This window comes from Branchiostoma floridae, chromosome 11 (assembly GCF_000003815.2).
Source record: "Branchiostoma floridae strain S238N-H82 chromosome 11, Bfl_VNyyK, whole genome shotgun sequence".
Classification (NCBI taxonomy): domain Eukaryota; kingdom Metazoa; phylum Chordata; class Leptocardii; order Amphioxiformes; family Branchiostomatidae; genus Branchiostoma; species Branchiostoma floridae.
Genome location: NC_049989.1, coordinates 19,247,778 through 19,275,702, shown reverse-complemented (window position 1 = coordinate 19,275,702; position 27,925 = coordinate 19,247,778). Strand labels below are relative to the sequence as shown.

Genomic DNA, 27,925 nt, shown 5'->3' with positions numbered 1-27,925 from the left:
CATCTGGAACGCTTTACCCCTCAACATTAGAACTCTAAAATTTTCCCAGCTGTTACAATTAATACCATTAAGAAAGCAATCCTAGCTCACTATCTCTCTCTTACCAACGACAGATTTAACTCCAACGATGTATGTACTTGGGTCACCTACTGTCAGTGTCCCAGTTGTACACCTTTCTAGATATTTCATATTTCATCTTACCATTATTTCTATGATTTATTTCTTTATATTTGTTATCATTGTATATTTGCTTTTATTGTCGTTGACACAATTATTATTTGATTGTACAATTGTTATTATTTGTTATCATTATGATTATTTTTCTATTATTGTATAATTTAGTTGCACGGGAGGCAACTAGTAAAGGTTGTTGCCTGTTTTTGCCTCCCTACCATTTTGTAAACATGGTGAAGTCCAAATAAATAAATAAATAAAATGTGTACATATGAAGGTATATATTTATGTGTGTGTGTGTGCTTAATGTATGCGTTCGTATGCGTGTTGGATGATTTTGGCGCGTGCTCATAGATTTTATCTGGTGCTCCAGCAGGACTTCCGGGTTCTGTATCATTTTTTTGCAGCTAGTCGAAGCGACGAAGGTACTTACAATACCTACCCCGTCGTCCAGGTGTGAGGGACCTAGAGGGCAGTCTCTAACGATAGTTACAAAAAAATTGTACAGAAGCTTCAGCCTCTTCAACTTTTTTTTCATTTATTGCACTCTTCGCACAACACACATATCGCAATTAAAAAGAGAGCGGTCATGAGCAGTAGACACACACGAAACTTCATTCGTTTCCTCCTCGACAGACTTTTCTGTATACATTGCTATTCATAAACTAGTAGACAAATATCAGAGCCCGCATGAAAAGGAAATGAACTTAGTGCCAACGCATATCGCTCGTAAATATCAAGGATCCCCTTGTTCTTGTTGCGCATTTGTTCCGTTTTAATAGCTTTTATTTGTCTCCTCAATTGTTGTGCAAATGTGACACCTGAGGAAAATATTACATGAGATCCTTAGCGAAGTCAGATCAAGTCAGATCAAAGCCTTTATTTAGTTGATACTGAATGTTTATCGCTCGTGTTTGATAGCCAAAGTATTTTAGTATTAACTGTTCCTTCCAGAAATATGGCAAAAGAAGTATATATAATGCTAGCAGCAGTAAGACCGATCCCTTTTCTTCTCTAAATAGGAACAGGTGGGTCATTCAAGTGGTACACAGCCATGGAGTCAAACGGCGATATCAATTTTATAATGTATATTTCCATATGCTTATGGGTACTTAGTACTCTACTCTACTCTACCAATCACATGAAAGCTTTCAGAAACACAGCCTGCAAGGGTTTAAAAGAAGTCCCTTGAACTGATTTCTCCACTCCTACTATCGACAGACCAAAGAACGCAAGACTACGATTGGAAGAGCCTGCCATATCTTCGTAGTTCTACCATTCACGGTAAACCGTTGTGTACATGATCACTTAGTTGTCGTGTGCGCAATATACAAATTTTGTAGGTGGTTCAATTCTTTCCCTTGTGTATGGAGTATATCAGAAGTGATTTTCTGTACCGGCTCTTGCCAATCATCTTAACTTATTTCAAACACTATAGAGAAAGAAAGACCTAATCTGATGGCCCCTAGGTGCTGTACCATGTCAAGTCTTAATCATCTCCTTTTAACCTCAAATGTTCCTTTGCAGCAAACCCCATTTATTTAGTGGACAAGGTCCTACTTTAGTTTGCGCTGTGCTTTGGCTTATCCATAGGACTCTATTTGGTCGGAACATGAATGTGTACGTGGCAGTCACGCTGGGCCTAGTGGCATTGTTTGGGACTGGAACGGTCTTCGTGGTAGGAGACAACAGCGACGTTTCCCACACCGTGGAAGATGAACTGGATTACGATGCTATCATCCAGAGGGAGATGGAGTTGAAAGGTTAGTTATAAATGCATTTTTCAGCTTTCGGTACTTAACACTTTGTAACACAATGTACGGTAGTATCCGTCTGACCTAAACAGGTTTTGCGGAGCAGAGCAAATGCGACACATCCAAGCAAATTTAAATTCAATAATACAAGGGACTAGCCCTGGTCCAACATTCTACGTAAAGTAATGTTGCTAGCCCTCTGAATATATATCTTATACATTATACTGTTACTACTTCATCTTTAGAAGTTTAGATGTTTAGAGGTTCTTGCATCCATCACTGAGCACCCACATATAACCTCTAATCGTAAGGTTAGAAATTAAAGTACTCGCCTTTAAGATTCTTTATTTTGATATGTATGATATAAATATTTTTCAGACGATGACTACACAAAGTGGGAGGATGTAGATGACATGTCCCGACTACCCGGTAGTATTCTTGTTTTTCAACATTTGTTTCATACTTTGTTTTCTTAGAACTCCAAAGTTAAGTGATATTTATTCTAAAAAAAGATGAATAATATGTAACAAGAGAAAGTAATGTAAAAATGACCGTTCTTGATGAAAGAATCATTTGTTTCCTGAAAAAGGTAAACCTGTTGGCTGTTGGTTTGTTGGCTGGTTGGTTGGTCTGTAACTTCATTCTTTGGTTGCTTGTTCGTGGGACAAATCTACATTTAAGTACGTGTTTCACAGGTTGTATGAAATTTGATGTTTTTTCTACAGCAAAAAAGAAAAGAAAATGCTGTTCTTGTTTTCAGCCGCAGCTCTGAGCTTGCAGCGGACGGGCCAGTCCATTTACACATCATCCATCTATGGGGGTGGGGGTGGCGCAGCGTTCAGCGACCGCGCTTTCGAGATACATGGACAAATCACCATAATCCGTGTGTGGAGCGGGAGACTTGTGGATGCGTAAGCCGAAGCTTTGTTACTGTTGACATGCTTATATCTAACATGGTATAACCAAACTAACTTTATAATTAGATATTTATTTATTTTTATCAAGCGCATATCTATGATAAAGAAATTCATTTCAGCAAATGTACGGTCAACCCCATCTGTTCAAAATTCTCTTAAAAGCTATGAGTACACGTTAAAAAAAAATAGAAAAATGGACAGGTATGATTTTAGGTGTCTCTACCTGCATACTAAATATCGTAGATCATGTTTGTTTGTTCCATTATTCTCCTTGATTATTGGCAACATCAAATAGCCGTAAAAGTTAATTATAAACTTGGCACAACTGAAGTTTCCTTTGCCTAAATAAATGTAGAAAGGCGTTTTAAAGCTGTTAGTGGTATTGCCTTATGCCCCAGAGCTTCAATCACATCAGATGAAAAAGACAAAAATATTCACCTGCACAAACTTTTTACTTTTAGTGTGTGTCAAGGTATCTGTGATCCATCATCTGCTGTAGTTTAGACAGAAGTCCACAGGTTTCTCTTAGGCCAACTGAACCTCAGGACAACCTAAGCACAAAATTGACAATAAGGGAAAGGCGATAAGCCACCAGGCAAAGATTACAGAATCTTGCATGTGTTGACAATCCCTCCTTTTTCTAAACATATATCTAAATGGCCTTCCAAGAGGTATCGGGGACCTCATGACACTAAACTCATTAACTCATCAACAATACCTCTCGATTCTGGACTCCAACCCATCTCGGTTCATAATATGTGCCAAAATTACTTACTTGGATTTTCAAGACAAGAAACGGGTAAGAAATCACATTACTATAATTATATATAATAGTTACGTTCGCCACGCCCCCTTCCCACGTCTCGCGAATGGCAGAGATGGGGGGGGGGGGGCGCAATTCGCGCCATGGTACAGCGTGGAATATTGCATTTCCGTCGCATGTATCCCCAAGTTAATGCTACCAATATGGTATTAAATTAAAGTTAAAAACATGTTCTATCGTATATCTGGTGATGCAATAATATAATTGATTTCCATAGGGGCAAAAACCGCGACCAAAGTTTTTGAAAGAGCCATAAATAGACTAACCTTGCACGTAGACATTTGCATCACCCACCAAAATACAGCCCAGGGTCTCTATAATGTATTCATGACGTTTTCATGGACCATCATCCTTGCTATATTTGGCGGAAACGGGGTCAAAGTGTGGAACGCATTCTTGCGTTCGGCGGAAATGGTGCCGCGGCGGACGCCGCTCGCCGACCGGGTTTACCTTCCCGTAAATCACGCTCTAAGTCAACATCAATAACTTATTTTTTAAAGAAATTTAGTACACATAGAGATAAGATACTGATTAAAGATCGCAATAAATTTGGTGATTGTGAGTATTAAAATTGTTTTTTCTAGAATTTTTTTAGTTGGCCGATCGCGGCCCGTAACGAGTAGTAGTCATTTTCCGCGCGGCACATAGGAGGTAATTGCGCTGGCTAGTGTAAGATGACCCGGAAAATCGCTTTGAACAAATAATAACCTATCGATTTCGTTCATTCGTAGTATCCAGGTGACCTATGGAGTCCAGACTACTCCAAAACATGGTGGAGGTGGTGGATCTAGGCATAACTTCTACCTCGGGCGAGAGGAGAGGATCACGCAAGTTACCATTAGGACCGGTCGGGTCGTGGACCGCATCGGTTTTAAGACCAGCCTCGGGCGTACTTTGGGGGAGGTAGGGGGTACTGGTGGGCGATATCACGTTCTCCGCCCACCATATGACACTTGTTATGTCAGTAGCATTGAGGGAAGGTCAGGGCGATATATTGACCAGTTGCGTTTTCGCTGGCAATGCTAGGGAAGACCGTACTTTCACAAAAGTATTTGGTGCTTGACTGCAGATCACATAAAATCTTTATAAAAGGTTATAACGTTAACAAAATTTAAGTCAAGAAAAAAAGGAATAAGTCAAGTACAATAAAAGCATAATGGTAAAGTTAATGCTCTGATAGGAATAGAAATTATGCAGTCATGCAGCGATACTCGAAACACATTCTGCCCACCTCTCCCTCTAGTGTCAGGCCTGACTTTCTTGTGTGCCACTAGAGCTCTGGAGAGTTGTGGTCAGAACTTCATTCATGGATGTAACACGCACATACTCCTGCACAAAACTTCTCCACTCGCGTTGGGTCCAGGTATGGCCAAGTGCTTTCCCTGTTGCCCAAAACAAATGGAGAGGGAAGAACGTCAACTGCAACACAGTGCTACATATATATACATATGGACACGTAATGAAAGAACAGAAAATAGGTCCAGCGACACCACCAGTGGACTTAGATTTTCAATGACGCATATAAGTACTGTGACTAGTTATACAGAGGAGTATGTTGCAACAAAAACTTTTTATTTTATTTTACCCAAGACTAATTATTAAAGTGACTAAATGATGGCACAAGCCTGATATGCTGTCACTTATGAAAACTAGCTGCCAGGGTTCTGGGCATCTGGATTGTTGACATCCAAATATATCAGTCTATTCAGTTAGTCGGTTTGTTTCATCAAATGTTGTGTGACCAGTGTGTCTCCTAAGATGCAATTTCAACCTTTGATCAATAAAAATGATTTAGATGCCCATAATCTATCCGCACAAAAGTTTTCCTCCTTCCTTTATTTACTATATCATTATAGCCAAGAATTCTTGCAGCCAAACCGGGGACTAACATACAGCAATTGGATAAAACAGCTTTGTCGAACTTTTGAATGGCAACATCAAGTTATACAGCAATAAGCACCACTGAAGTAATTACTACAGAATATGAGTTAGATTCTTCTGGTTGATACTGCACATAAGATGTGTGTGTTAAAAGTTTTGGTTCAGAATAAAGTTGCAGTTGTCGTTCCAACATGAATCTTGTAGCGTCCTCCTTGTTACAGCAATTTTAATTAAATAGGTCCCAATTTTGATCTTTATTAGTTAGTCAAAAGTATAGGTTTCTCTGAAAGGAAGGGTATAAAGCGTATTATTTTTTTTTTCACTGGTAGCGATGTTTTTTATTTTATTTTTTTTTTATTTATCTTTTTTTTATTTTCGCATAAAGACAAACAAAGAATACATACAAAGGAAATACCACGGATCCTGTGATGAAGAAGCAAGTAAAAAGAACGTAAATAAACTAATTCTTGTGAATACAAATCCAGTAGTAATTATAAATAGATACGCAGATCGATATACAGAAATTATTCTGAACAAGGTGATAAAAGTAAAAAAAAACTGTAACACAAGATAATATGCTGGACATAAGGAAATTAATTTTTGTAACCAAATACAATCATGACAAGTTGACAACATATGAATGAAAACAACAGAATTGAACAAGTTTACAATAATAAATGAATAACCAAGGGACAGTAGGAAACAGAGCTAAGCGAAGTGTCTCCCATTTTTTTAAATGATAATTCAGCTTTTGTTTTCTTACAGCAATGATGTATTCTATATGTTCATAGGTTTTTATTATATTCATAAATTGCTTCATAGAGAGATGTTGCTGGTTGTTGTGAATTATAAAGTTTTTGGCAAGTAGGATTATCATGTTTAAATTTTGTGGATGGTCTAACCTAAACTCTCCCATTATCACATTAATCGCATCAAAATTATACTTTTGGAGAAAAATTGATTCAAGCCATTTTTGTGTTTTTGTCCACAACTCATGAACTCTGGGGCATTCCCAGAAAATATGTCGTATTGTTTCTTCTTCAAGTTTACAGTGGACACACAATGGACTATCAGCAATTTTCCACCGATGCAACATTTTTCTTGTTGCCAACGTTTTATGCACTATTTTGTATTGAAGTATTCTTAATCTGGGTGAAATCGTTGTTTTATAAATTGACTTGAAGATGTGATGCCATGGGAGAGGTACATTAAATTCATCTTCCCAATAAGACTGAATATTCGTAGGGGACATTGCTATATTGTTTTTCTGTAGGAAGAACGAATATGTCTTTTTATGAATTCGACATGTTTTTAGCCATATGTAGTGGGCTGCAGATGGTATAATTGGACCTACGGTTGGGGAATGTTTAAGTAGTTCCTTTTTCCAATCATTTGGAATTGCGGAGACTATACTATTGTAACCCATTCTGCCAATAACTTTACCGAATTTTTTAATAACATCACCATATGACAATAATTTGCCATCAAGGTCTAGTATATCATTGATATGAATCATCCCACATGACATTGGAGTTTCTAAAGCTATAGGTTTACTTTCTACAAGGATATTCGAGTTGCACCAAATAATTTGATTTTGTATATCTTTGTATGTTTCAGGAGGCTTATATTGTAGGGACAACCACGCCTTTAAAACGTCTTTAAAGAAAGGACTAATGGTACAAAATGGTCGCATAGAAGTTATATCATCTAAAGACAGTTGTAAAAATGGGTAAAGATGTCTGCTGAATACCACAGAAGAAGTATCTAAGAGAGGCTTGCAATTTGAGTTGTGCTGACAAAACATTCTCGGAACCCAAGAAGCTTTACGTGTACGATCGAATGTGGGTAGATGTATCAATCCTAAACCACCCTTACATCATATGTATTGTAAATAACTTTACGTTTAATTTTTTCAGGTTTACCATTCCAAATAAATCTAAAAACTTTCTGCTCATATCTTTGGAAAAATGATTTTTCTGGGGATGGTAATGACATAAATAAGTGAGTAAATTGCGACACAACAAGGGTATTAATGAGAGTGACCTTTCCGTATAGGGACATTGGAATCATTTTCCATGGCAGAAGGGTTCTGTCAATTTTAATTAATCGATCTTCATAGTTTTTCGTAAGTTTGTTTGTGTCACCTGTGATCCCAACTCCAAGCATTTTAACTGGTCCATCTGTCCATTGAATTGGGAGGTTACATGGCAAAGTGAAATGGGTATTCCTTAGCGTTCCTATTCTTAATATTTTACACTTACTATAATTTGGATCTAAACCAGAAATTTCTGAAAAATTGTTGAGGTCTTTTGTCAGTGCTAGAAGTGATGTTAAAGTTGGCTGTAGTGGAAAATTTGAGTCGTCTGCAAATTGGGATACCTTAATTTCTGTTTCATGCAATGTAATTCCCTTTATATTGTTATTGGATCTTATCTTCACGGCAAGCAATTCAACGCATAAAATAAACAGATACGGTGAGAGGGGACACCCTTGACGTACTCCACGAGATAGCTTGAATGGAGTTGAAATATAACCATTATTTATTACTTTGCTAGTAATGTCCTTATAGAGTATCGAAACCCAGCGTATAAATGATTCTCCAAATCCAAAAAACTGCAAAGCCCTAAACATAAAATCCCACCTTAGTTTATCGAAAGCTTTTTCAAAATCAGCTATAAAGATCATACCAGGCAATTTTTCTTTTTCATAAAGTTGAATTATTTCAGTTATTTGACATATGTTTTCCCCTATAAATCTGTTTTGCAAAAAACCACATTGATCTTTATGTATTAAATTAGAAATAACTTTTCTTATCCTAAGTGAAATAACTTTTGACAAAATGCGTACGTCGCAACATAACAATGATAAGGGTCGCCAAGAGCAGTCGGGTCTTTATATTCTCCATTCGAATCTTGTTTTAATAATAAAGTAATTAATCCTTCTTTCTGTGAATCTGACAAGTTCCCTCTTTCATATGCGTAATTAAATAAATGTAGCATTGGATTCTTTAGATTTCGAAAAAAAGTCTTATAAACCTCGACTGGAATGCCGTCGATTCCTGGAGATTTGCCCTCTTTAAAACTATCTATGGCTTCCCATAGCTCTTTTTCTGTAATAAGGCCCTCACAGGAGTTTTTCTGTTCATTATCTAAATGGACATGTAAATCACCTGGAAAGAAGGGCTCACAATTTTCATCGTCTAAGGGCTTAGGGGGATCGATAAAGGAATAAAGAAAATGGTAAAATGACTTGATTTCTTCTATAGCCCGTGTAGGGTCCTGTATGTTTTCTCCGTCTGTTGTTTTCAAATTTATAACATTTTTCTTAAAGGAATTTCGTCGACCAAGATCAAGGAATTGTTTGGTACACCTGTCAGAAAATTCCATCCAATCAGCTCTCTGTTTGTAAAACATCTGATTAGATTTCTGTTCATATAGTATCTCTAATTCACTCTGCAGTGAGCTAAGTTCGTCAAGTACAGTTTGTCTAGGCTCATCTGTCTCATCTAATTTCTCGGTTAACTGTTCGATATGCTTTTTGATATCATTTTCTTTTGAAATAAATTCTTTGCGTTTCTTGGAAGCAAAACTGATTGTGTGTCCTCTAAAACAACACTTAAAAGTATCCCATACCGTTAGCGGGTCACTCGTGCCAATGTTAAATTTAAAAAACTCATCAATGAATTCTTCAGTTTTCTTCTGAAAATTCACATCTGTCAGCAATGTTTGGTTGAATTTCCAATAATTCCTTCCCCGTGGGTGTTTAATGGTTTGTATATGGAGTGAAACAACCTTGTGATCGGACTTTAGTCGGTCCAAAATTTTAACTTTTGAAATATCTGCTAAAAGCGAAAAAGAAACCAGAAAGTAGTCCAGACGGCTGGCTTGTTTTCCCCTCCTCCATGTGAATCTAACTGTATTAGGATGTTTATGTCGCCATACATCAACCAAATCTAAAGCAAACATAATATCATTAATTTTCTGCTGTGCTTTTGGGTGATAGACCGCTGGATTTCGTCCGGCTCTATCTAATTTGGCGTTTTGGACCGTATTGAAATCCCCAACGATTATAAAATTTCCATGATTATAATTAGATATCAATTTTTCAATATTGTCAAAAAAGTCGGGGTTGTCCCTATTTGGTGCGTACAAATTGCAAATACAGAAATTCAAGTCATTTATAGAAATGTCTATTATCAACAGTCGCCCATCATCATCTTTAGTACAGTTATTGACAGTAAATTTTAAGTTTTCCTTGCATAAAATCAACACTCCCCGTTGGTTTGTTGTTCCGTGATTAAAAAAGACTTCCCCATGCCAATCTTGTTTCCAGGCCATTTCGTGTTCTGGTGATGAATGGGTTTCTTGTAAACAAATTATGTCATAATTTTTTTCTTTAAGCCAGTTAAACACCTCACGTCTTTTACACGGGTTTGCAATTCCATTTACGTTATATGAGCCAATAGTGGTATTCATGTCGGAGGTTTTTCATTCATATAACGTAATGTGTAACTATGGGAGTACTTGATTACGACATACATATATATAACAATTTCAGGATCCGTGGTATCCGAACATAAACAATAGTTCACTGGGTTACATGAGTAAGCCAGATATTGAACATAAACACACATACAGATATAACTCAAGATAACGGAAACACAGTTAACAAACAAAGGTAGGGTGTCAACCACCTTAGAAACTAAACAAAGTCTAACAGCATATAACATGCTAGGATGGTTCCCAGAAAAGATGAAACAAAAACATATATACAGGGTTTCAGGCACCCTGACCATCCGTCGGCCGGCCGTTATCATAATTTACGTGATTGGCTCTTATTTTTACAGTTATTCATGTATATTTAACCGAGAATTTTCTAGACAGGGCTAACCTTACAAGTCATAATGTCACATACGGATCAATTTTGGTATGTGGATCAATAACAAAAAAAAAGCCCTGTAATTACATATCAAGTAAAGCGCAACAGTGGAACAATAAGAATTGGCCATCTTAGGAAAATCTAGACAAGGTTATTGTATTATTCGTTCATTCGAAAATAATAGCAAGTACTACAACATAAGAGTAATATAATGAAACTTCACAGGGCTAACCTGTTTTAACCTTGTCGAGATTCGTCGGCTCCGCAATTCGTATTCAACCAACATGGCTGAATTACCATATCAATACAGTAATAACAGGTAAGTTTGAGAAACCAGAACCAAAATGATAGTCAAAGATACAATCTTTTGTCCAGGGAGCACCTAATATAAGTAAACAAACATAAATAAATCAAGTCTGTGTCCAGACCTTTAACATAGGCGAAAACTGAATCAAATTAAAGCAAAAAGTGTGAGGCCTGGACATCAGACAGGTGGTAACCATTGTTTCATAATTGCGAACACCTGGGAATGTGTCAGGACTCTCAGCTTTACAAGCTCACACATTCCAGATCATTGTAAACAAATAAACACATAGAGACAGCGATATGCATCAAAGTGAGGAGAAGTCATTTATTGTGACAATCCACATTTGTGCATACATATCAGGTTGTCTTGTTTTCGGTTAAAGCGATATCTACCGCATTGATGCGCTTTTTTTCCTTTCCATTAACCAACAGTACAGCGTAAGTGCTTTTTGGAGGTACTGCGCGCATTGGTGTCCTTAGCTTTCTGTATCTCCGCATCCCGATCAGGAACAAGCTGGGACCTCGCTGCTTGGATCGGCGGCGGGAGGTGCTCGCAGACTGCGTAACCACTTCCTCGGAGTTTTCGTCCCTCCTTCAGTATGCGATCGCGATCATGATAGTTGACCAGTCTAACTAGTAGATGAGGGTTGGGTCGGGTCTTTGTTGGCCGCGATAACCGGTGAACTGCCACTAATGGCATCTTTTCCAAGCCAAGCTCTCCTAGCAAGAAGTCGTTGAAGAGCATTTCACAGTTTTCCTCCTTATGGTATGGCAGGCCCCTGATGATCACGTCAGACTTTCTTGAGTAGCGTTCTGCTAACAGATCCGATTTGACTCGCTCCCGTCGTTCGTTGTGTAGATCTCTTCGCAGCTGTTCGACTTCGTTGTCTTTATACTCTGCGGCAGTCTCTAGCGTCAAAACCCGGTCGCGTAGTGAAGAAAGTTCGGTGGATAGCCCGTCGACTTTTACATCCAGCGTTCGGATTTGACCCGACAGTTTATCCCCGACAGTCTTTAGTTGTCCTGCTAGAGTCTCTTGTTGTAGTTTCGATTGTTCCAAAATTAAATGAGCCAAAGGTTGTAGTTCAGGAGGAAGAGAAGCCATGCCCGCGTTACTCGCTGTAGCCATTTTAGGTGTCTTGGGAGGGGGGCGATGAGTCAGGTTTGTCGGACTGCCGTTCTCTTCGCTGGTGTTGGAGCCCCTGGAGCGTCTGTTTCGTTTTCCCATGCAGAATCACCCAGAGTCGCGCATTAGAGTTCAAGTAGAATTGTTTTTGTTACCAAACTGCTGGCATTTGTTACCAAACTGCTGACATTTTTTGAGCCGAGAGTAGGAGGCCTACTACGTGCCGCGGTGCATGACGGTATCAGCGTATAAATTTAGCTATGCTGACATTACAATAAAATGATCATAATAAAATCAAGCCGACAGTTGTCCTACACTGAGGTGACCCGGAAGAGTCCATTCTTGCATGGTGCGCATTTTTAATTGAATTTTGGGCTGGGATGATTATGTAGTAGTCCTTTTTTAGTGTAAGCGTTTTTTGACTTGTCTATTTTACATTTACCATTGTCACAGGGGGATTTTTTTAAATTCAATTTTACCATAATGTATTCTCGAATGAATATATTATGGCAATGATAGACCTTAGCCCTTAGCCCGCCATCCATGATATCAGAATGACATGCGCAAAGACAACGACTGTGAATACAGACAATCAAGAAACAAAGTGCAACACTCACTTGGTCCGGTAAGCATATGAGCCGATCTGACCAAGGCACGAAAACAATCACGTATTTGGTCGCAAAGACTACTCAGAACACACGTTCTGTCCAGCCGGCGCGTGGTGCGATTTCAATAGACTGACCCAACCATTGGAATCACACGAGACCTTCAAGGGGGTAGAAAGGATGCTCTGTTGCAACTGTCAGGACAGATCTAATAGATAACAGCTTTCCCTCGTCCTAAAATGAGTTCGGAGACCTCATATATCCATCAAATATTCTGATTATGCAAATTACTTTCATATCTGCACAATTTTTGCTTGGTTATGTACAACTTTAACTAAATTATACAGGTAGGTAATCCAACGATTTACTACTTGAAGAATTGTGAGACTTTCACACTGATTTTGCAAATTATAGGAGTATTTGCAAAATTGGTATCTGCTAATCTTCCACCTGCTACATTTGTTACAGCTTCATACTAAGTATCATGGAAATCCGTCTGTTATGTTCCTCGGAAAATTTTGACAAAAACGCCCACATGCCTGCAGTTCTATAGCCAGCCACTATGGGGCCCAAACATACACCACTTGTCCCTTACATCACAAGCTATCTGCCACCAAAAATGAAAACCATAGCGTGTCCAAGCAAAAAGATACAAAAATTGGAACTTCTGCTGCAATACCAAGATCACATACTAGGGGACCCAAAACTGACCTTGGCCTTTTTTTGCCAACATATCCATATACAAAATATCATTGTACTTCATCAAGAGCTCTGTTAAGTTAAAAAAAATCCGGAAACACAAGCACAGAGAGAGAGAGGGGGGGGAGAGAACAATATATACATTTTCAAGGGGATAAAAAAAGAATGTATCGTCGACGTCGTCAACATGTTGTGCTGTTACAATAAAAAGGGCAACCTTGTAATCCATGTTTTCCACACAATTATTAAGGGAACAAAAAAGTTGGTGGACAAAAGATGGTGAACGGTAGATGTATTGTTACCTAATGTGGTTTGACATGTAATACTTTTGATGGCATAGCAATTTTTCGATCACAATGAAATTCTTTGCGGTGTACTGACTATCACATGACAATACTTAGGCCTATTGCCGCTTAGTAATCCACTATCTGTTACGCTTTGAACATTTATCGCGCACCAAGTAAATACAAGAATGTAAGAAAAGGGAATCTGCTTTAGATGAATATAAATCAGAAAGTATATGCTTGGTGATAGTAACCATACATGCGTAATTCAATCGGTTCCATTTGCAATTCTCTCTTGGGTGTAAATATCTTATGTAATGGCTGAGTGCAATAAATAAGCACAGTCGAAAAAAATTGGAACTGCTGTTGTTACAGTTCGCATTCAAGAACTCCTAATTTCCTCATGTTCTGCCGCATTTAGCATTGTGCGTTTTTTTGCGTTGTCATGACATAAATTAAATACATCACTTGTGTATTTTGTATCTAAATCGGTCTAAGCCCCTGGTTGGATCACTCTCACATGTGCACACATGAGGTGAGCTAAGATAAGGTGATGATCAGTATTTCGTCACAGGAGAAGTTAAGTAAAACATGTTAAATGTTCCTGATGAAAGAAATTATAAACCCATGATAGCATTGACAGTCCATTTTCCGTTTTGTTTAAAACGTTACCTTCCGTTGACATTGACAAGAAAAAGCAAACTATGCATCGTCGTAGCTGTAAACATATCATGCCAGACTGATATGAATGTACGTATACAAGAAATGTATATAACTTCACCATTGAAACTACACAATTTTTGCTATTGAGATTACCTGAACAAAACACAATGTTATAAGGTAATGAGTCTGGCATGCTACAAAAAGTGTTTACAGCGGATCCAGCATAGTTCACTTTGAATCTTTCCATTTTGTTAAATAAACATAAAATCATTCTGTCCCCAGCTAACCTATGCTAGAAAAACAGCCTGATGTAGGATGCCAAGCCCACACTAACTTAATTCTTTGGATGACGTACAAAAGCGCGGTGATTTTCACCTGTTCTTCCCCCCAAAAATGTGGCCACATGTCACCCAATAGCATCCCTGGTCAATGAGAATTTCATACTAGCCAGAGGATCGGCTAATTAGGTTTAAGGCCATTATAAGGGGCACATGGACCCCCTCTTTTTCCCCTCTGAATGTTCCCTCTCAAGAATGGCAACAAAAACAGTATTACTGGAGGTGAACATGAGACAAAACAAGCCTGGGAAGTTGTTTTCGTTCTCGACAACTTTTTTTTTTGGTCTCTATGGGATGTCATCCATAAGATTAAGTCAACGTGGCCTAATGGGATATATACTATGCAAGGTGTGAAGATTATGATTGATTTTTTTTCCAATTTCATTTTTTTTTTCACAAAACAAATTGCTATGCACTTAGACGAGCGTCTTGCCTGGCGTAAGACGTGTTTTCACTGTCCGGAAATCTGGCAAGCGGCATGTTGCAGCAGCGGTCCCAGACCGGAGACACAGAGGGTAGCGTCTTTTTCCATTTTCCTAGTAAAATTATCACCCTGAAAAAGGATGGTAGAGAGTAAGTCAATAGTGTTATTATTTTATGGTAGTCGAAGCTGTATGCAGCTGTTTACGATTTGATGTTTTTTAGTCCAGTCCCAATTTAGTGAAATTATCACCCTGGATAAAGTGATGGTAGAAAGTAGGCCGATATTGTTATCATTTTCTGAACAGTTGGTAGTTGAACATGTATGCAGTTGTTACGGTTTGATGATTTCAGTGGAGTCTCATTTTTTTCACTTAAGAGAAATTGAAGAAAAAGATATTTAAAAGATATTGTATAAGCCCCCACTAGGCTGTTTGCAGTGTATGTGTACAATATTTTCGATAAGATTAGCTGAAAAATTTCTTTAACATGTTGGCTGACATCTGGATTCTCCGGTAAGATTTTGCAAGCTCTGATCGTGACGTCATGTCTGGTTGCTGTAAACTAATATGTCTAAACCGCTGATCCTACAGAGTTTTTAGATAAACAAAACGTGAATATAAAGGTGCACTCTCACTGCACTTGCGTCAAGATTGCCTCGCTGCGGGGTTCGTTCACTGCGTCACTGTTTTGTTATTTTCTCGATTTTTTATGATATTGCATTATACGTAAACGTATTACTTAGAAGACGACAAAATACGCAAAAGGTAAGAGAATTCGTTCTTTATCTCTGAAATTCGTTGAGTATCTTTCAAACCCCGCAGTGACGCAAGCTTGAGGCAAGTGCAGTGAGATTGCACCTTGAGACTTGGGTATGCTGACGTGGCATGGTTTGCTTATTCTCCAGGTGCCACACCCACGCGACAGCCTCAGACTGATTTCATGTCATCCGAGGACGCCAAAGCAAGTACAGCCAGCCACGTGTACGCACCCAGAGCAGGTAAACGGTTTTTCACGGTTTACCTTGCTTTAGAGTTTCAGAGTTGGCTAAAATGGCATTTTGACTTTCCATTGTTTTCTTATTTATGAATTAAGAAAGAATGAAACTGTAACGAATATTGATAGATCGGCATGAAAGAATTCTAAATCTTATTTCTTTGGGCCATATGGATGACGTCATCGGGTTGTATTGCCCCTAATATTATTTCTTTCTATGAGAAAATACAGCACTTTGGTACCTACCACTGCAATGAAACTATGATTTTCATGTACATAATGATGCAGGCTACAACCTGCGCCAATCGATATCTGCTAATGATCTGTAGTTATTAGAAAATAATTCATCTAATTAAGAAAATCATTTTCTAATAACTACAGATCATAAGCAGATATCGATTGGCGCAAACGTGATAATATGTAATGTTATACCCCCCCCCATTGCAAAGCCGTCTTTTTTTGTCCCCACGTTAGATTACAACATTATAATGTTACTATACACAGTCAATAAAATATATCACAAGAAAATCTCATCTTAACACTTAAAGGAGATGTTTAATTCCTTTTCTCTCGACCAACAGCCATGTTTATCATCGATATTACCGATTTTCTAATTTACTGTAAACATAGCTGACTCAGCTAGTGCGCATTGTTATGGTCTTTCACACAATAGGTTTGGTAAATTATAAGAAATATGAATCTGTCTGTAATACTTAGGTGTATGACGTAGGGAAATAAAGGTTGCCTCCTATGGTTGTTTAAACAGATGCGTCCTATGATGGGTATATAAAGATGATGAAACGTTTAAGTGTGTGCAAGAAGATATCCCAAGTCTTGAACATCATATTTACTGTCATCGTCTGCATTTTCCTGTCGTATATTGCAGGTAAGTTCATCAACGTTTTTTTTATATCTCTATAGCTATTAGTGATGCATAAATTCTGCCTGGAGTCAATTTTTTTATATAGTTAACTTTGCAATTGCACTCTATTTTCCCAGAATGAAGTGATTGGATTTGCTTTTTCTCAAAGTAAATATGTTTGTATCACGGATACATCATTAAGTTAACCATAAACTTAAACTAATAAATCATGAAGCTTTTTCCCGGGATCTCGGGAGGTCGAAAGCTTCATGGACCACATAAATGTATTTCATGAAAAATAGCGTCGTCCGCAAGCTTTCAATCTAACGTTTGTCAAACAATGTAATGCCCGCCCACCTCAAAAAAAATGTGGCGTGGCGTGCAATGCTTTCAGATGCTACCTTTTCATTGGCAAACACATTTTTATTAAGAAGTGGATGGCTCTGTCGGCCTTAGTCGCTCTTCCCAGAGGTTCAATGTGGGGGTTGGATGGTCCCGGGAAAATAAATGAGTTCCACGACCCCATACCTTCGCCAAATGATTTTAACTTTTAAAACTGGTGTGTCAATTGTGTTTGTCATTAATTATGCAGGAAGATCCTAATTTGCATAAATTATATTACTTAATCATCTCTTAAATCCAAATCAAATGTCAGACATACATAATCTATGTTAAGAAAGAATGATTTAATCGCATTTTCTGATAATTTATGTGAATGAGGTCCTCATTTGCATAATTAATATTCAATGATGGTCAATTGTCCATAGCTTCCAAAGGCAACAAGTAAAAATAAGTCCTGTCATTTACCACAGTGGGATTAGAGTCCATTCCAAGACACCATGAGGGTTTTTAGGCGATATTTATAATTAGTCTGAATTATTTTCAATAAAAGAATATCTGAGCCACAATAATTAAATTATTTTCAAAAAATTGACTAAGAAAATACTCATTTATTTGAATTTCTTTGAATATTTTAGAAACATTTTGAAAGTAACTGTAAAAAATATCTTTATTTAGAATAATTGTGAAACCTCTCTGTGATTATTTCACATTTACAAATATTTACAAAAAATGGTAAACCTGGCCAAATGGTAAAATTAGTTTATTGCCCCAATAAACGTAAGCCCTATTGTTGTATCTGTATATTTTTAGATTTCACTGCTGGGTACTGGTAGATCCTTTGTGGTGGGCCATTGTTGCATGGCACCCAACCATACTTTGCAAGGATGTGTGAATTGCTATATTCCCAGCCCACCGAACCATTTACAAAAAATGGTAGAAAATGGTAGAAAATGGTAAATAATGGTAGAATGCTGTTATCATTATTTAGAAACCATTAGAAGTATCCAATTCCACACCATGAATATTTCCAAAGTTTTACAGGACCAGGGAAATATTTATAAAGTTGAAACAGTGTTAAAAATATTTCTGAAGTATCAAATGTCCTAGGCATATAATTACAAAACTTTAAAATCAATTTTAAACAATGGCAACAAACATCCGCATGGTGTCTTGGAATGGACTCTAAAGCATTTTCTCAATAATTATGCAAACTGAGTCTTTATTTTTATGTTTAATTTTATTTTTATCTATCAAATTCTTCTCTTACTCATTTACAAATGTCAGATGTTGCAATAGTCCTATAATGGAACAGAGCGGGTTTAGACAATTTCCTCATTAATTATGCAAGTTAGATCCCGATTAAGCATCCTCATAAATTATTCATGATTAAATATTCAACTATATCAAGCATCACTTAAGCTATTTACATACAAAAACCGGCCCCTGCAGTTCCAAAACAAGCCGCTAGGGGGTCCAAACCTACACCACTTACTCTCTGTCCCAGGGGTTATCTACCACTTAAAGATCATGACCACAGCATGTCCAGAACTCGAGATATCAAACCCGGAAGTTCCGCTGCAGTACCGTAACAAGCCGCTAGGGAGCCAAAGATCTAATCGTTTTCAGGTCTCATCAAGACCTACCCACATACAAAACATCAATACAATCCATACAAGCGTTCTTGATCAAGTTATGGTGCTTTTCTACAAATACAAACACACACACACACACAAACGCTACCCAAAATACAACCTTCTTGGCGAAGATAATAAACAAATGCTTTGTTTGAACTAATACTCCTTAATCTCATTCCTAGTCCACAAATCAATCAACATGTAAAGAAGGTACACCAAAGCTGCCATATACTATCTGTAAAAGTCCTCAAATCACGTCAGATTGAACACGAATCAGCCTCTAAACCCCCTCGAAGAGTCTGAGACTGTAGGTCCTTATCCGATCATCGTTAATGTGTCCTAGCGCTGAGCTATTATGTATGCAATCCCTTTCCTATGATTGATGTGCACAGTATGGTGGCCCATTGCAACTCCTTGATAGCTACAATAGTTGGATGTGTTTAGAGATTTTATTGTGCAATATTCTTTTTCAAACACAGTCCAAACCATGAACCTTTCTGCGGAGATCGCGAAGCTTTCTTTGGAGATGGATTCCAGGATCGGAAGAGCTGAAATCCGTGTAGCCGATTTGGAACGTGAGTAAGGGGCATTCATATCAGTCTAACACGAAATATGCTTTCTTTTGTGGGTTAGTAGTAATTTGTGCATTTTCGATTGTTCACTGTTATCAACTACCTCTTGATGTCAAGATGGGTATCTGAATTATCTATCCTCATCGTCCTTGAACAGACATGAAGGTTTAACGAACAAAAGTTGAAAACAGATTTTATCGTTTGTTTTTGATCCCTAGGACACAAGGAACCAATGGGACCCACTGTCTCTCTGCCCACCGAACCCCTTGGACTTCCGGAAGAAAAGGGAACGATTGGTCCGGTGTCTCCCTGGTCCACTAGTGAAAGGGGGGTTCAGAAGCCGACTGGGGATCCCGGAGAGGGGAGTGAAATGCGGCCACTCGGCCGTGTATCTGTGATTCCTTTTGGAGAAAAGGGAGTCACTGGGTCAGCTGGTCCTCCCGGAGAAACCCGGGGAGCCAAGGGGCCTGCCGGAGAAAGGGGAGACATGGGGCCTCAATGCCCTCGATTGTCTGGTCCTCCAGGAGAAAAGGGAGCCTTAGGGACTCCCGGAGAAAAGGGTATAATGGGACTTCCCGGCCCTTGTTTTCGTTGTGTTCCGGGAGAAAAGAGAGCTATGGGTTCACCCGGAGAAAAGGGAGCCATGGGGCCTCCCGGAGAAAAGGGAGCCATGGGGCCTCCCAGAGAAAAGGGAGTCATGGGGCCTCCTGGCCTAGGGCTTGCTGGTCCTCCCGGAGGAAAGGGAGCAATGGGACCACCCAACCCAGGGTTTGCTTGTGCTCCGGGAGAAAAGGGGGCTATGGGTTCACCCGGAGAAAAGGGAGCCATGGGGCCTCCCGGAGAAAAGGGAGCAAGGGGGCCTTCCGGCCGCGGGCTTGTGGGTCCTCCTGGAAACAAAGGAGCAATGGGACCTCCCGGGCATGGATATGATGGTCCTCCGGGAGAAAAGGGAGCCATGGGGCCTCCAGGGAAAAAGGGAGCAATGGGACCTTCCGGAAGATAGATGATCGGGCCGCCCGGTCGAAAAGGAGCTGTCGGGCCGCCCGGTCGAAAAGGAGCCGTCGGGCCGCCCGGTCGAAAAGGAGCCGTCGGGCCTCCCGGTCGAAAGGGACCCATTGGTCGAAAGGGACCCATTGGTCGAAAGGGACCCATTGGTCGAAAGGGACCCATCGGGCCAACCGGTCTAAAGGGAGCAACTGGACCCGTTGGTCCACCAGGTTTGCCAGGAAGCTCAGTTTGCCCTGCCGGACCAGCTGGAAAGCCCCGAACAACTAAATGGGGCAAGTTGAATAAAGGTAAGTTATCATCTTCGCCAAGAAGATCATGTTTTTTGTCGACTTGGGTCTGTATGTAGGTCAACAGGATATAAGTCGAGAAATTGTGGATGGAACTTTTTTAGTTTTTGCAGGTGTGTAGCGGTTGTCAAAGGGCATGACTAGTTCGAAAATGGTTTACCTGACGTTTTTCTACGGTACAGTAGCGAGCTTGGTATTTTTTCGTGCTTTTTTTTTCGGGAAGCATAAGTCAAAATGCAGCTGGGCGATTTCAGCGATATTTAGCAGGTGTGTAGCGGTTGTGGAAAGGATTGTCATGTGCGAGAATGGTTTAGCTAGCTTTTACCTATGGTGCTGTAGCTGGCTTTGTATGTAAGTGCGTTTGTCTGTGGACAAGATAACTCGAGATGTTCTTGATGGATGCTAATGATATTTGGTTGATAAGTAGGGGACACAGAAAGGAAGGTCAAGTTCGATAATCGGCCTCCTGGCAACTTGTTTTGGTACTGCAAGTGAGCATCAAAGTTTGCGCCTAAATTTTCCAGAAGTGCCAGGTTCATGATTTTTAAGTGGCGGATAGCTGTTGGGACTAGGAGTAAATAGTGTAATTTTGGGCCCCCTAGCAGCTTGCTTGGAACTGCAGTGGGTCTCATAGTTCGTAACTTTTTAGATGTATAACTCCTGAGGGGATTGATGGATATTCTTTGTTTTTGGTAGGTAGCTATATGTACTTTGGGTGATTATCAACATAATGGAATGCAAATTATGGAAATCACTATCTATTTAATATAATTACTTTGGGAAATTTAATAAACTGCAATAAACTGCAGAAGCATATAGGGTTGGTACATACATGTGCGCCACAGCTGGTGTTTAGATGTAGGTCAATAGGTCGCCTACCAGGATGTACTGTATTGAACAGTTTTACATAAACAAACAGATGTCACCTTCAGAGATATAGGTACGCTCTGATTAGAGAAATATTGCGGACTAACATATCTGACTGCAAAGATGAAGAATGCCCCTCTCTATTATGCCTTTGATCAAAAATGACTGTGAAGCGTAAAGACAAAGTGTGCTACAATATCGCCAAGAAACTGTACATGTATTGTAGCAGCACTGTCCCGCACAAAAGCAGATTTAGCAACCAATTAGCCGGACATGGAATGACAAAAGTACAGGAGCAATAGCAACACACGAAATGCGCAAAAGGCCTACAAGCTAGCTAACTAAGCGAAATGAGACGGGCCGGGAAAAGTCTAGCGTACGAACACAAGAAAAGAGCGCAAAACCACGACAAGCAAAGCAGAAATCACACAACAACGATTGACTAACGAGCCGGTGTGGGAACCAATGTAGAATTTGGGGTCTAGAGGTAGGATTCTTTATCTATATACTAGCGACTACAATACACTATATATATAGAAGGACGCCAAGCCGGATTCGATTGCGCTCGTCAGTGTCGTGTTGTATTGATCTTTGCTATACTGAATCACAATGCACACGATGCTATACAATGGTCTATACAATGGTCTATACAAGTGTATCTTCGATGGTCTAGTTACAGTTACAGGAATATGCTTATTACCGGACTACAGTTACTAACATGGGAACTACAGGGTATGCGTGTACTAACCTAGGGTCCTAAGCAGCGACTAAGGTTCAAACTACGTGCGAGAGGTGACGCTACAGAAGCTACTCTACTATTGGTTGCTATTTCCAGTCTCCTCTTAATATGGTTTGATCACATGGTTGACGTCTAAATATGGGCAGATCATCCTTGCGTAAGCATGTCACATATGGTTCCAATACTAAGGCATCTATCGTACCGTCACTGTTACACTATCTACTTACTGTTCATCAAGCGAATAAAACTTAGTCTTATTTTTTAAAGTATATTTACAATTTACATGTACATCCATTCATCTCACTATACCATGCAGTAGAAAAGTTTCCACCAGTTTAACATGTCAGTCTTACACATAAAAGTTGAGTGCCTGTGCCCCACCCCTGACAGCTAGCTAGTGGGGGTGGTCACGCCATATTAACCCTCAGGAGTCTTGCCACCCTTTCCACACATGTGCTTGAAATAGGATCTCTTTCTAAGGACATTTTTCCAGGTCTTTTCTTCTACTTCTCTTTCTCTTCAACGAGAATGAATATGTGATTTAGGCAAAATAATATTCTAGTAGGCCAAAGTTAATTAATCTCACGGGGGGGGGGGTCGTCTCTAAATCACATGAACTAGATTTCTAGCGAGGTCAACGCCCATGAAGTCGATTCTTTCAGATGCAGAGTAACTAATTAACACTAAACTGGTGGCACGCGAGGGGCAGGGAAGAATATTTCACACCTATTGTCCGTCGATTACTGGCTGTTAGGTAACGGCAATACATTACAAAGGTCATATTTTTGTGAGCTGGTCCCTTCAAACAAGGACGTTATATGAGACGTCCTTGCTTCAAATGCTGGTTATATAGCATAGAAGGACGGACTGAAGAATCAACAGACAACACAACTTGAGTACATAACGGATCTTATTTTTGCGAATAGAACCTTGACATAACGAAGCATATGCTGCGAGACATATCGCTGTGTAGTGTAACTTTGTGTAGTGTGCAACACACGTCACTGTTCTCAACTGAGTATTAACGTCTCCGACCGAGACGCTATTTAGCTGTTAGGTGAGCCTTAATGTCCTGGAAAATGCATTCGATGTCTTCTCTCGCCGGTAGTCTGTGATTTCGGCGTCACAATTTGATTTCCCTCCATCTTTGTACACGGCCCGTTCCTGGAGAGCTTGGGAAATGTTGGGTGAACTCCACAAAAACAACTTCGCTGGGATCCGTTCCTTCACGTATAGCAACCGCTCCATTAGCGCGAGCGCAGCACTATTGAACGTGTAAAACCTCATCTCTAGTACTAACAATCCCTCCGCGTTTTGATCATCGAACTTTCAAAGTTAAATATTTTCAAGCTGATCGATCTAGACGTACGGAAGAAATTCAAAATAGCAACTCAAGTGCGCTTGGGTTGAGTTTGGGACATTTACATGAAACTAGGGGGGCTACATGGGGTGCGATTATCCCGTATAACTAGGCTACCATTGGCTTATTGTCGACGGCGGTCAGTGACCTGCTAGCAGCCATCTGATTGGTCCTCGCTAGAAACCGCCAGAAATCTAATGCATGTCAAATAGTGAACACGGGGGGGGGGGGGGGGGGTAGGAGGCTATGTTCTACAATTACCTATAGCCAGAATGCCATGAACATTTTTGCTGTTTTCAAGAAGTGATTGCCATGTCTTAACATATTAACTTTGAATTTGAACTAAGAAGTGAGTCGGACACAAAACCTAACAAGTTTACAAAATGTTTCTCATGAAGTTACATGTATGAGGGTCATCTAAAATGTATCAATGGGTGTAGAGTTTGTGGATGTTCCCTGGGACTGCATCAGGGATTACCTATCAGTCTGTACATCTCTACCAAAAGTAACAATATGCAAAATATCATGTAAATCCAACGTTCCTGCAAGCTACCGACAAAAAAAGAAAACCATGCCATGTCCAAGTAAAAAGATACCACATACCAAATATCATTACAATCCATCCAAAGATACTAAAGTTATGCTGACCACAAAAATGCAAAAACACAGACAGACACACACACACACACACAGACATACCAAAAGCTATGCCAGCATTTCAAATGCAGGCTAAAATACACAAACAATATAAATTCACTGCATTCCAAAACAAGATACATAAATTTCAAAAACTCACATTACAAAAGTATTTCATTAAATATTTATTTTCCAAAATTAACAACATTTCAAAAACAACAATCTTCATTAAAAAATGTTTATTTGGCGAAGATATGTGTTCGTGGAACTCTAGTTTTTTTATCATTTACAATAACCTATATAAATTTACTTTGAGAACTCAACTTGATAATAATGACTCTTGCATATATATTTATACCCATTTTATTTTATGTCATATCAGGAAAAAAACGGTCCAATGGGATTCTAATGGCATATGTGCATTTTCCCTCAGCACATTGTCCCAGTGGTTATACCATGTTTCGTCAAACCTGCTACAAGATGTTCACCACGACAAAGAACTTCAACCAAGCGGCCTCGGCCTGTCGTGGAGACGGCGGAACCCTCGCCATGCCCCGAGACGCTGGGACCAACACCTTCCTGGTCTCCCTACAGGCTAATAAGGCCTACTGGATCGGCCTGCATGACCAGCGCAACGAAGGCAGATTTCAGTGGATAGATGGCTCTGGTCTTGGAAAGTACAGTTCGTGGTATCCGAAACAGCCAGATAACAAGAATGGTGTTGAAGATTGCGTTATCAGCTTTGATGGAAAATGGTACGACATGGAGTGCCCAAACAGGATGCTATTCAATTGTGAAGTTGCTCCAAGTACGTGAGTCAAGTAAACGTTTTACTCTTTCTTTGAATGATTTGAGAAAAAAGGAGTAAGCAACTTAATGAGAAACAGTCTTATCTAAAACATCTCATCTTACTTATGGTATACATTTTGTTCCTCTGCAGGACGTGGCTAGGCTGGACTCTCATGACTTCCAAGACGGTTGGTTGTCAGGCGGTCCATAGAAACAGTAAAAAAGGAAAACAGGGCACGACGTAGAAGATTGCATTCAAGAAAAATTCAAATAGGTAATAACTTTTTTTTGTGTGTGTGACTGTGATCATCAGTTGGTCAGATTAGAAAAGTAATGAAACATGAAAGTTCTTGAAGTCATATGGAAGTTGAACAGTAAATTTTAACACAAAATTTATTTCTAACTCAACAAAGACTGTCGACACCATAGACTTTCTGCAACTTATGACCCACTGAGTCACGTGTTCTATCTGCATAACGTGACGTGACAGTAGACTGCTCATTCCTTGACAAAGACTGGTTGGTCAGTCAGTCAAATCTTTTTGTGATGGAACTTGGATCGAGAATAGTACTAAAACTATTGCATTCAAGTGTTACAAAGTGTATTTGTTAAAATGTTTACTATTTATGAATTTTATGAACGTATTCTTTTAGAAGATTACAATAACCTTTGGTTTAAGTATCCTGAGGATTTCTGGTGTATACAATATTACAATAACTCTGTGCTTTAAAGTAGTATTTTGAGCTAATTTACGATAACATAACAATGTTACATTAATTCTTTGTAAAGTTGTGAAGGGACCAAAAATCTCTTTTTTCTTAATGTTTTACCGTTACCTGATTTTTTTACATTTGTAATGTTATATGAATTTCAACTCAAGGTATTGGTAATGATCTAACTTGGTAAATGACTAAACTATAAAAAAGCGTTCTCACGAAACGGCATCGCTTCATCTTGTTTTATTACAACATGATCTGAGACACATGTGATTTTTTCCTTGAGGAACACAAAAATACATTTATGTCAGAAATATTAGCAGCAATACTGACACAATGACATAATTTATTTCCATTAGATTCTCTGATAAATATGTTATTCATATCACTTTCTATCGTTGAGCTTTTACAGCCAATACTTTTTGAAAAACATGATTGCTTATATGAATTATTTTTCAGGTACTTTAGAAACACGAAACATTTACAGTCAATTCCTGATGACACAGCAGGACGTAATCTCACGACGTACCACTACTGCATCACCAACTCACATTTTTCAATACTTCCCAACAAAATGCAACAATTTTCCCAGCAGCTTCTGTCAGTACAGACGCACGAATCACACGTATACTACTTTTCTACTAAGATAGCAACCGAAATATTGTGCAACTAAAATTGAATAACCAGAAAATTAATAGCTCAAACGGAACGTTTTTTTTTGGAAGTTTTGTGTGCTTTGGTGGCTTTCAAATTATACTTTGAGACCATGAATTGTATTCAGTTTAGAGGCATATGTTGTTTAAATCCAATTTTGGTTGCACAACTGTCCTTAACCGGAGAAAAAAGCTGACAGATCATTAACAACTACAGGTCTAGGAAGCACCAGTTTCACACTTACAAAAACATAACCAACCACAGTACCTTGAAGTTGTTGAGACAACTTTTTGCTCCTTTTTTTTTCTCAGATGGCCCATGCATTTATTCTGTCACATGATATATTTAGTACTGATATCTTCCTATTTCAATATATATATATATATATATATATATATATATATATAACTTTATTGCACAACAATTGTACGAGGTACAAAGTATGGCATCTACATAACTACAGTGCTATAACTTAACTTAGGGCTTATCTAACTAATACAGGAGTTGTAGTATGGGATAAGTTTCTTACAATCATTGGAGGCTTTTACAATCATTTGGGGAATTTCTAATGTCAAAACCTTCTTTGATATATTTTCCTATATCTGCCATGCAGGGATTGTCACATGTCATTATTTCAATGTACTGACCTGATGCAGCTGCTAAGTCTCCTTGGTGTGTATTCTTCCATTAAAGATTTATTTCTGGAGTGATATATCACTTGACATTGGAAGGTTCTTTGCATAATTTCACCAATGGTAGTTAGTACAGTAGTTCCATAGACAATCTCACTGTGGTAGCCCCCATGCAACAGCAACAGTTAGTCCCCAGGGTGGTATCATATTTTCATTCAATCTGACCAACCCAACCCACCCGCAGGAAAGTCTAACCATAAAGATCGCAGTTTTTTTTAGCTGCACGCTGTCATATTGAACAAAATTTCATTTTTTGTTTGCTTACCACTTCCAAGTGATTGAAATTCAAATAGTATTTGAATTTCATAAGAAATACAAGTCCCTGACTACGTTGTTGTTTCGCTGACACTTCTGGTAACTTCGACCACAAAATTCTTGATAAAAAAGGACTTTAAAAACCCATTCAAAATTGAAAGAAGATCCCTTTCTTTCAGTGATAACTTGCTAAGTTATGGCTACGCACTGAAATAATCAACTAAACCCTGACTCCGGCTGTCGGGGGCCCGACGCGTTCTCTTTATACGCAGTTTGAAGTTGTCGGGGACTCCCACTGAGCCTACGGGCATACACTTCGGAGTGGACGGGAGAAAATTTGAAGACAACGGGACTACAACGACGGGAACTCGCTTTACATGGGGCTCCCGCTCTCGCCAGTCCCGCTCTCGCCAGTCCCGCTCTCGCGAAAACCGTAATGTAACGTGGGCCTAAATCTCTTCTAGTATTTAAGCCAAATTTAACAGCAGAATTAATAATCAAAATGTCCTTGTCAATCCCATTTATAGATGGCAAGCTGCTGGCAATGGAAACTTTGAAAAGTTCAGAAAACTGTTGTAGCCAGAGCGAACACCCGGCAAACATCCCCCAAAACCAATGAGCAGTTGCTTAGAAGGGGAAAACAATTTC

At 39.1% G+C, this 27,925-nt stretch overlaps 3 protein-coding genes and 1 long non-coding RNA gene across 5 annotated transcripts; 3 read left to right on the top strand and 1 right to left on the bottom strand.

Annotated features, from left to right (window-relative positions):
* The first annotated feature begins 791 nt into the window (after nt 1-791).
* On the top strand, nt 792-5,745 carry LOC118425483. Of its 2 annotated transcripts, XM_035834342.1 has the most exons (5): nt 792-1,458; nt 1,768-1,937; nt 2,307-2,357; nt 2,689-2,839; nt 4,400-5,745. In XM_035834342.1, exons 2-5 carry the CDS (start codon nt 1,787-1,789, stop codon nt 4,692-4,694), a joined length of 648 nt encoding a protein of 215 aa, XP_035690235.1. In that variant the 5' UTR covers nt 792-1,458; nt 1,768-1,786; the 3' UTR covers nt 4,695-5,745. The 2 variants fall into 2 exon arrangements, with proteins under 2 accessions (XP_035690235.1, XP_035690234.1); XM_035834341.1 differs by lacking the exon at nt 792-1,458 and having other exon boundaries at nt 1,667-1,937.
* LOC118425491 lies at nt 1,836-3,976 on the bottom strand. The gene is made up of 3 exons (XR_004832302.1): nt 3,935-3,976; nt 3,284-3,396; nt 1,836-1,907 (listed from the first exon to the last, which is right to left on the bottom strand). It is a non-coding gene; the product is annotated as an uncharacterized LOC118425491 (long non-coding RNA).
* Nucleotides 5,746-14,926: 9,181 nt separating the features above from the next.
* On the top strand, nt 14,927-20,277 carry LOC118425329 (collagen alpha-1(III) chain-like). The gene is made up of 5 exons (XM_035834138.1): nt 14,927-14,963; nt 15,776-15,868; nt 19,182-19,277; nt 19,493-19,834; nt 19,934-20,277. The coding sequence occupies exons 1-5, from the start codon at nt 14,927-14,929 to the stop codon at nt 20,275-20,277; spliced, it is 912 nt and encodes a 303-aa protein (XP_035690031.1).
* A 4,374-nt stretch (nt 20,278-24,651) lies between these two features.
* On the top strand, nt 24,652-25,122 carry LOC118425328 (collectin-10-like). Its single transcript, XM_035834137.1, has 2 exons — nt 24,652-24,979; nt 25,112-25,122. Exons 1-2 carry the CDS (start codon nt 24,652-24,654, stop codon nt 25,120-25,122), a joined length of 339 nt encoding a protein of 112 aa, XP_035690030.1.
* Nucleotides 25,123-27,925: the final 2,803 nt, after the last annotated feature.